The sequence below is a fragment of the Malus domestica genome, chromosome 13 (assembly GCF_042453785.1).
Source record: "Malus domestica chromosome 13, GDT2T_hap1".
NCBI classification, from domain to species: Eukaryota; Viridiplantae; Streptophyta; class Magnoliopsida; order Rosales; family Rosaceae; genus Malus; species Malus domestica.
In genome coordinates, this window is record NC_091673.1 from 33140673 (window position 1) to 33151370 (window position 10698).

The following is a 10698-nucleotide window of genomic DNA, read 5'->3' on the forward strand; positions in this document are numbered from 1 at the left end:
GTAGTATACCAAATCTAATTTTACTACACAAATACAACCTCCTTCGAGATGCCCTTACATTCTCTAATGATAAATTGGTCCAAACACCAAATCTACCCCTGAGTGCATTTTTACTGTACTCATAGGTGAATGAAATATCCCATCAAAGAACAAAGGGGGACCCAGTTTTGCCCCACCCTCCTCATGCAAAATGACGACATTATTCTCGAAAACAAAAACATAAACAAAATAAAAAAGCTCAACTCCTACAGATTAAACCACCCTAGCTCTGTGCCTATTTATAACACCCACTACCATCACTTATCAACCCACAACACCCACAACCATCTCATTATCTGTTCTATCTTTTGCTTGATTTGCTCCTCTTGCAAACATATTGTTAGCTGAAAATAACCTCATCAAAAGTTCAAAACACGCACATTTGATTCAATTAAAATGTCAGGGAAAGAGCCTTTTAACGTGACAGCCAGAACATCGGGGATCACGACGACACAGAGTTCACCGTGGCATTCCCCGGTGCCCTACTTGTTCGGTGGGCTGGCAGCCATGTTGGGTCTAATTGCGTTTGCGCTTCTGATCTTAGCATGCTCCTACTGGAAGCTCTCCGGATACCTCGAAAACAACGAAAACGGATCAGAGCAGGACCTGGAAGCTGGAGAAGGCGGAAAAGGCAACGAGTCCGCCCAGAAGGTCCCGAAGGTTTTCGAAGAGAAAATCTTGGTGATCATGGCCGGAGACGCCAAGCCAACTTTCTTGGCCACACCCATGTCAAGTAGGACTTCATCTTTTGGCGACAATACTAACAGCACTTGTAGCTGTAGCCAAAAGACTGATAAGTCAGTGGAAATGAGTGAGACGACTGCTGACAATAAGCAAGGAAGTAGTGATGGCAGTGATCAGCATCAGGTACAAGTCACCGATGAGAACATGGACAGTACCCATGAGGCCTCAGATCACTCAGGTCAGAGAGCCAGTAATTAAGTAATTAACTTAATTACTTGTGATTTTGGTAATTAAGTAATTTTCTGGATGGGGTTGATTTGGTTAAGACTGAAGGTGTGGTGTTTGTTTGTTTGGTTTTTTTTTTTTGGTACTTTCCTTTTTCACGGGAGCTGTATATTAAATTGAGATGAAATGGAAGAATTCCCCATTCTCCTTACAGTTTTGCCTTTCCATCTGCTATTTATGCTCTCATCAATTTGTTAGCCTACACTCCAAATTTAATGTTTTATTTCTTAATTAAATACTCACGCTTAAACTAATGCAACAGCACAAATTAAAGAGTCGGAATAACTCTACTTTTATTTTTATTTTTTTTGTTTAAATTTGTTATTATAAGGTTTCGGTGTTGGTTAATTATATATGAGTGGTGCATACATTTTGGGGGTGGTTTTGACAAACCCAGAAACCAGTTATATATGGAAAAAGAAGAAGATGGAGATGGATGTGTCCGGAATTTTGTACCGGATGCCAAGAAGAAGAATCAAGGGGTACGTGGTGGGCTGAGACGGTAGAAAAAGGCACGTCTAGGTAGCTAGGTCTCAGGTGTTGTCTAATGCGGCGAGGTGAAACTGCTACGATTTTAATTTAATTTCTTAAATATTAATGATTATATATAACACATTATTGTGTTGGTGAGTGGAATTCAGTGCAATGCGCATTAATCCAGCATTCTTTGTGTTTGTGTTTGAATGAAGGGTACAATATATTGTACATTTTTGTATTTGGCGAATATGCAGATACAATATTTGGGTGGTGACAACGGAGTTGTGTGGTGGATATTATTTATATGGATATCGAAAATGATATTGGCAAGCACCCATGATTGGAAATACTGATCATATGTACATTTATGCGTTAAATAGTAAACCACTAAATTTAAAAAATGCCCCACAAAAAGGAAACCACAATATAAACTTTTTTAGGCTATGTTTTCAAGTCATGAGAGTGGAAACCAAAGTATAAAGAAAATGATCGCAAAATATTGGATAGGAGAGATTAGGAAATGCATTTTGGAGGATTACAAAGATATAAAAGAGAGATTTGTAGCCACTTAGTACTATGGTCTAGTGATATTCTTCTTCACCTGTAAAGAAGAGGTCTTAGGTTCGACTCTTGTCAAAGATGAATTTGAACCACATTATTGCTAACTCATTATGAGGTTAAGCCCACCCCTTCTCCCTTAGTGTAGATAATATTGTTTGTTAAAAAAGAAAGAAAAAAAAAAAAGAGGTTTGTAAATGACACATTTCAACGAGATACTAGCTAATCCGATCATATATGCCTTTATAATGCTCATTGTGGAGCAACAAATAATCACAAAAATCCAGAAGACGATACATGGCCTTTTTCCCAAAGAAGACGAGAATGCCCTCATTAAATGGGTAAGACTTTCAAATATTCTCACGCGCAGCTCAACATCTCTGGAGGCTCAAGCAGCTACCTAAGCCACCATCAAGCTCATCCCCTCGTGGCATGGAAAAGTCAAAGGTTTTATTTTTATTTTTATTTTTAACAAATGATATTATCTATATTATCTACACTAAAAAAAGGGGGAGTTAGCCTCATAATGAGCTAGCAGTAATTTATTTCAAATTCGCCTTTGGCGAGAATTGAACCTAAGACCTTGCACTAATTACAAGTGAAGAGGAATACCACTAGATCGTGAGACTAAGTGGCAAGTCAAATGCATTAAAGATAAGATTGATCATCAACTCATATCTTTAATACATCCTTGATAAAAGAACAACTTAAATAATTAAGGAATCCTCATCACCATCAATCAAGGATACTTACCTAATAATTCTAAGATATTAACTCCTAATTAATATCTTAGAATTATTCCTTCCTCATCCATCCATATAACTCACCTTAGCCAATTGGAAGCCGCCATGTTTAGGGCAAACCCTAACCTTATGACCAGCCATTTCCTATTAATACCTCATCTCCACCATTCACTGGTAGGCTTTACGTTATGCATACAAGCTCTAAACTTTCATCTCTTTTAGAGTTAATGACGTGGGCACGTGAGGCTGTGGTCCATGACCAAATGTGTTAATTGTTTTGTAGGTACAAATTCGTCAAGACTGAAAACATCAAATTCTTGCTACCATACCCATATGATGCATTTTCTAATCCTTTCAATCTAACTATTTACGTTTTTTTTTTTTATAAATTGACTTTCAATCTCATGACTTTGAAAATTTTTCACCAAAACATAGCAATAAGATGTGTAAATATTTTCATGAAAGATAAAAAAGATGCATAAGACTTGAAAGATAGTTTAAATTATAGACAATTTAATGTAAACCCAAATAAAAGGGATACTTTGAATGCGGTCCCTAATCCTTAACATTCTTTGATTAAAACCTTAATAGTATTCAAAGTTTGATCAAAGTCCCTTGACTTTGTACACCTCATTATATTACTATTAATATTTATATTTTTATAGTTTTGACATTAATTGTTTGATATTTTATGAGATTTATAATCTTATAAATTTTAAATCCCTCATTAAAATACTATTAGAAACGGTTACAATAAAAAAATTCAAACATTTTGATTTAATAAATGGATAAAAACTATGTAAAAATAAGAAATAATAAATGGAAAAAGAATGTATCCATAGTGTTAAAAAAATTGGTAAATTTTACAAACAAAATAGGTACATTTCACATATAACAAAGTGGTACATTAATAAAGAAGAATGGGTACATTATAAATAAATTAGGGTACATATAAAAGATTAAAATATTATGAGTACAAATGATTTTTTAAAAAATATAGGTGCTAAAACAAATTAATACATGGGTACAAAATAAAACTAAAAAGAAAATACTACAAATTTTAAAAAAATGTTGAAAATTAAAAGTGGGTACAAACTAAAAATATAAATATATGATACAAAGTTTAGGCATAAAAAATAAATATACCATATGTAATTTTTCTATCATTGATTAAATATACAATGTCACATGATGGTATACACATGGGTACAAACACAAATAAAACTTTAAAAAAATTGGGCACAAAAAGAAACTAATATATGGGTACAAATTAAAAATGAAAAGAAAATTGGTACAAATTAAAAAATATTTGCAATTAAAAATAGGTACAAACTAAAAATAAAAATATATGATAAAAAATTTATGTGACAGCCCGTCCCTGATTTTAAGAGTTTTTAAAGTTTTAATAAAGGATTTTACAAAAATGCCCTTTTAGGCACGCGCATTATTCTAGGGTCATGTCGTGCCATCTAAGATTTGTTTTCTTGACATATCCTCGTAGTACTCGTCACTATGGAAGCGTGGGCGCAGACGGTTCGTGATTTGGAGTTGTAACGAAAAAGTTATTAATGTTTGAAATTTGGGCATTTTAGGAATTATAATTTTAGTAAAATCTGGAATTTCTTTTATGAAAGTGGACTGCCCAGATTTAATGAAGAAATAAATGGATGGTTGGGATGAGAAGAAAGGAGGTTACGTGTGTGCGTGGCTGGTGGAAGAAAGAAAGGAAGAAGAAGAGATTGGGCAGAACTGCCCAACCAGAGGAAGAGAGTCGGAGCTCCGGGAGAGAAAGGAGAGAGAGCTGGCGAATCAGGAGAAGAGAGAAGGAGAGGATGGCCAACCAGAAAAGAGGAAAGGAGGAAAGGAGGGAGAGAGTGGCGCGGGGGATTGGCCGGATCCCCTTGGCCCGTTCTTGACCCGGTCGGCACCCATGCCGATTTTCGATGATTTTCATCCGTTTTTCCAGCGAATTGCTTCAAGAAACCTCATGGGAAACACTATAGGAACCTTCCTCTATCCATTCCATCTCAAAATTGGAGAGATTTGGCTTTGAAAATGGAGAAAACCGCAAGAAAGGGGTGCGGCGATTTTGTCTTCGAATCACCCAATCCCAAAGCAATTTCTTCCAATTGCCACCACCCATAGCTTCCTCTTGAGGCCTAGAACAAATCCCAAGCATTGGTTGGGACGACGGAGTTGATTTGAGGACGAATTGGAACTCACCTATTTCTGGGGTCCGCACGGATTTTGGTGAAATTGAAGTGTTTCCAAGCCAAATTGGCCTTGGCCTCAGGTATAAAGTTTACTCTACTCATTGAGATCTTCATTTATGTAAATTTTGGTAATTTTTGGAGATAGTTGGATTTTCCGGCGAGCCGGGGCGGCCAACCGCCACCCGCGGCGGCCCGTGCGGCGGCACGTGGCCAGTGACCCGCCAATGTCATTCTTAGCATGTGTTTAATGTTCTAGGTTCAGTTTGATAATTGATTGACGTAAATTGAGTAATTGAACCTAAGTTCGTTACGATTCGTGGTTAGGTGAAAATGTGAATTGATGATCCGACCGTTGGATCGTCATCAAAATTTGATACGTTGTAATACGTAATATTTGAGAATTATAGGAACTTACGGATTGGGAATCCGATTTATGGATCTTCCGGAATTGGAGTTGTAAGTTCATAAAATAGAATGTTAACTGTCACTTGGTTTTGACAATTGACGGAGATCCGACCGTTGGATGGTAAGGAAATTTTAGGATGTTGTTCTAGAGATATATTGTGGACCTCTGGAAGTTATGGATTGGAAATCTGAGTTGCAGATCTTCCGGATCGAACTGCGTAGTGACGTGTTTTATATAAGTTATATATTCTAGCGATATGATTTCTGAGGTTTGATTTGATGATTGTTCTAGGCACCGATCGTCATGGCGCCTCGATGTGTTGTGCTAGGGAGTTGTAGAGCGAACTCCAGGTGAGTGGGTAGTTATTTTCTATTATTACCTATATACTACTGAATTTCCCAGAAATTGAATTTAAATGAAAGTATGTTTTTAAAATGCCATGCATGCATATTATGAATTATATGAATTAGTAATTGATGCATATATATGTGAAATGGTGCTGTGGACGCACAAGTGAGTATCAGGTGAGTTTTATGTTAATCATGTAATTTATTGTGATGTGAATTGTATTGAAAGCTCAAACATGCACCCTTGGTGTTAGTGCTTATATTATTCACCCTGCACCGCACGCTCACCTTGGATCCAAGTAGGTGCATGTCGTATAGATCACAGTGGTGATTCCGACATGTCGTACAGACCACTAGAGGTGGTTCTGACCTGTAGGTGATTTTAGATTGTTATACAGCTGTTGATGAGAGAAGCACTAGAGCGTATTCTTACACCATTCTTGTCGTACAAACTACTTTATGTAGTTCCGATTTATGTGCAGAGTAGTGCCGTACAGGTCACAATGGTGACTCCGGTTGGTTTGGATATTGAGCTATAGAATTAACCGTACAGGACCAACTGCAGGGTCTCCGGTTGATTCCTTGTTTCACCCGTTATATTGATGCATCCTTATTATGTTTTGATGCATAGCATGGCATATTTTCTTGAAAAGTGTTAAAGACTTGTGATTTGAGTTTTGAGATTATATATGGTTATATATATATACTATTTTCTGGGAAAGTATACAGGTTTTACAGCGAGAGGTTAGAAATGTTGTTCAATGAAACGTTTTTGAAAAACTTTGTTTTACTGACCCACTCAACTTTGTTTTGCGCCCCTCCAGGTTCAAGATAGCAGAGCTTTGGTGGCCACGAGGAATCCAACGGTGTTCTGACAGAATTCACAAAAGTAGGACTCACCCTCGGGTGTTACATCTTAGTAATTGTATCTTTAAAGCTTCCGAATTGTGTAAATGGTTACGTCACTCTCACGTGACGGCCAGCATGCCCTTCTTCGGGACGGGGTGTGTCAATTTAGTCATAAATATAAATATACTAATTGTACTATTTTTAACACTAAATGAATATATTTAAAAATAAAAATATTTTATTATTCACATAATTAATGATGTTATTAATACCCAAGGACCTTGATCAAAAATTGAAAATGAATAGGATTTTAATCAATGGAATAACAAAAAGAAGGATGTGAACCTAATTTTCCCTAAATTTAATTAAGACCGACCAATTTCCTTGATACTCTCAAGGTTTGGATATTTGTAAAAAAATTTCTTTGGGTTTCCAACATATCCCTCGTAAGGCCCCTATTATTCGTCATGTGTTTTGATCATCATCTTGGCGTCTTTGGCTTAAGTTTAACACTAATGGCTTGTCTAAAGAAAATGATGGTTTTGTTGCTCGTGGAGGAGTTTTCAAGGATTAGCCTGCCTGGTTTTATTTGTGGTTTGTGTCACGGTAATTTTTCTTTTTGAAAGGTTACATCATATCTTGGATGAGGAGATCCTGAATAAGATCAGGACTACTCTCAAACCAACTCATTCGTTGCCAATTGAAATATCAAATTGAGCTAATCTATGGGCTTTACCATTACAGGTTCTAGGGAAGTGTAAGAACTTGAGAAATTTAGAAAAATAACCAAATTTTAGACTCCTTATAGAATTATAGTCAATATTATAATTTTACGATAATTATAACCAAAACTTGATGTAGAAGTTCCAACATACCCTTTATATTAGGGTTTCTCACACAACAACCAAAACACAACCTTTAAAATACTTATCCATCACTTTTTTGACTTTCAAAGCTTTGTGTTTTATAGTTTTATGGTTATTAATGCATTATTGTTCAAAGATTTATTACCTAAAGAGGCTTTTTTTTTTTTTCTTTAATTCATGCTTTCATTTTTTTGTAAAGATTGCAGACATTCAAAGGTGTAGTTCAAGGTTGCAGACATCCGAAAGTAGTTTAAAAGTTACATACAATAATGAAAACAAACAAGTGATCAAAATTAATTTCTCAAATTGGCACCAATTAGCCAAAAATAATGTGGGAATTTGGAAAACTCTCACCATCTATATTCATTTCTGCAATCTTCTAGGTTGTGTTTTGGTTGTTGTGAGAAAACCTAATATAAGGGGTATATTAATATTTTTATATCAAGTTTTGGTTATAATTATCATAAAATTAAAATAGTGGCTAGAATTTTATATGGGGTCTAAAATTTGATTTTTTTTTTCCAAATTTCCCGAAGAACTTTTGTGGGTACGTTGTAGTGTTTTTATTTTGGGAAAATTAGGTTCACATCCTTCTTTTTGTTATTCCATTGATTAAAATCCTATTCATTTTCAATTTTTGATCAAGGTCCTTGGGTATTAATAACATCATTAATTATGTGAATAATAAAATATTTTTATTTTTAAATATATTCATTTAGTGTTAAAAATAGTACAATTTGGCTTGGAAACACTTCAATTTCACCAAAATCCGTGCGGACCCCAGAAATAGGTGAGTTCCAATTCGTCCTCAAATCAACTCCGTCGTCCCAACCAATGCTTGGGATTTGTTCTAGGCCTCAAGAGGAAGCTATGGGTGGTGGCAATTGGAAGAAATTGCTTTGGGATTGGGTGATTCGAAGACAAAATCGCCGCACCCCTTTCTTGCGGTTTTCTCCATTTTCAAAGCCAAATCTCTCCAATTTTGAGATGGAATGGATAGAGGAAGGTTCCTATAGTGTTTCCCATGAGGTTTCTTGAAGCAATTCGCTGGAAAAACGGATGAAAATCATCGAAAATCGGCATGGGTGCCGACCGGGTCAAGAACGGGCCAAGGGGATCCGGCCAATCCCCCGCGCCACTCTCTCCCTCCTTTCCTCCTTTCCTCTTTTCTGGTTGGCCATCCTCTCCTTCTCTCTTCTCCTGATTCGCCAGCTCTCTCTCCTTTCTCTCCCGGAGCTCCGACTCTCTTCCTCTGGTTGGGCAGTTCTGCCCAATCTCTTCTTCTTCCTTTCTTTCTTCCACCAGCCACGCACACACGTAACCTCCTTTCTTCTCATCCCAACCATCCATTTATTTCTTCATTAAATCTGGGCAGTCCACTTTCATAAAAGAAATTCCAGATTTTACTAAAATTATAATTCCTAAAATGCCCAAATTTCAAACATTAATAACTTTTTCGTTACAACTCCAAATCACGAACCGTCTGCGCCCACGCTTCCATAGTGACGAGTACTACGAGGATATGTCAAGAAAACAAATCTTAGATGGCACGACATGACCCTAGAATAATGCGCGTGCCTAAAAGGGCATTTTTGTAAAATCCTTTATTAAAACTTTAAAAACTCTTAAAATCAGGGACGGGCTGTCACATAAATTTTTTATCATATATTTTTATTTTTAGTTTGTACCTATTTTTAATTGCAAATATTTTTTAATTTGTACCAATTTTCTTTTCATTTTTAATTTGTACCCATATATTAGTTTCTTTTTGTGCCCAATTTTTTTAAAGTTTTATTTGTGTTTGTACCCATGTGTATACCATCATGTGACATTGTATATTTAATCAATGATAGAAAAATTACATATGGTATATTTATTTTTTATGCCTAAACTTTGTATCATATATTTATATTTTTAGTTTGTACCCACTTTTAATTTTCAACATTTTTTTAAAATTTGTAGTATTTTCTTTTTAGTTTTATTTTGTACCCATGTATTAATTTGTTTTAGCACCTATATTTTTAAAAAAATCATTTGTACTCATAATATTTTAATCTTTTATATGTACCCTAATTTATTTATAATGTACCCATTCTTCTTTATTAATGTACCACTTTGTTATATGTGAAATGTACCTATTTTGTTTGTAAAATTTACCAATTTTTTTAACACTATGGATACATTCTTTTTCCATTTATTATTTCTTATTTTTACATAGTTTTTATCCATTTATTAAATCAAAATGTTTGAATTTTTTTATTGTAACCGTTTCTAATAGTATTTTAATGAGGGATTTAAAATTTATAAGATTATAAATCTCATAAAATATCAAACAATTAATGTCAAAACTATAAAAATATAAATATTAATAGTAATATAATGAGGTGTACAAAGTCAAGGGACTTTGATCAAACTTTGAATACTATTAAGGTTTTAATCAAAGAATGTTAAGGATTAGGGACCGCATTCAAAGTATCCCTTAAATTTAATATTTGCTTTCCAAATAATAATATAAACGGTAAGAAATTCCAAAAAAAAAAAAAAAAGAAATCAATGATTGTGTAACTTATTGGACAAAGGCTTATGCACAAATGCCCCAAAAACACTATTAAAAATCAGAAAAGAATAGATAAGTATCAAATTGATTCAACTTCTACTATGGTTTAGTGATATTCCTCTTCACTTATAAGTAAGAGGTCTTATGTTCAACTCTCATCAACAGGCAAATTCGAACCACATTATTACGAACTCATTGTGAGGTTACGCCCACTCCTCTCTCCTTTAACGTAGAGAATATTGTCTTTTGAAAAAAAGAAAAGACATCAAATTGACAGGTCAATCACTTTCAAAATTCCTTCTGTAACCGAAAATGAAAAGAAAGAGTAGGGCAGATTAACCATGACATAATTTAGAAATAAATGTCAAACAAATATATCCCGTTGCTAAAGTTAAATAGATTGACAGAAGATGCTATACATAGGTATTTGATTATATTCTTTTCCATTAGCTTTTCCTTTACTGCATGTACTTCTTTAGTTCCCTCCCCATAAACTAAATGTGGCTAGCTACAATTTGCAGAGAGAAATCTTTCTTAAAGGTCATATTTCGCAAAATTTAGAATTTTGTACATAAAATTAATTAGGCACCAATTTCATCCACTCTAATTCAAAGTGTCCTAGAAATCCAAACTAATTAGTACAATTGCACAACACTCCTATTGTTTTTCCTGGT

The 10698-nt window shown here is 34.8% G+C and overlaps 1 protein-coding gene across 1 annotated transcript; it reads left to right on the top strand.

Moving 5' to 3' along the window:
- The first annotated feature begins 435 nt into the window (after positions 1-435).
- On the top strand, positions 436-981 carry LOC103448307 (protein GLUTAMINE DUMPER 3). The gene has a single exon (XM_008387552.4). It carries the CDS (start codon positions 436-438, stop codon positions 979-981), a length of 546 nt encoding a protein of 181 aa, XP_008385774.1.
- The last annotated feature ends 9717 nt before the right edge of the window (positions 982-10698 follow it).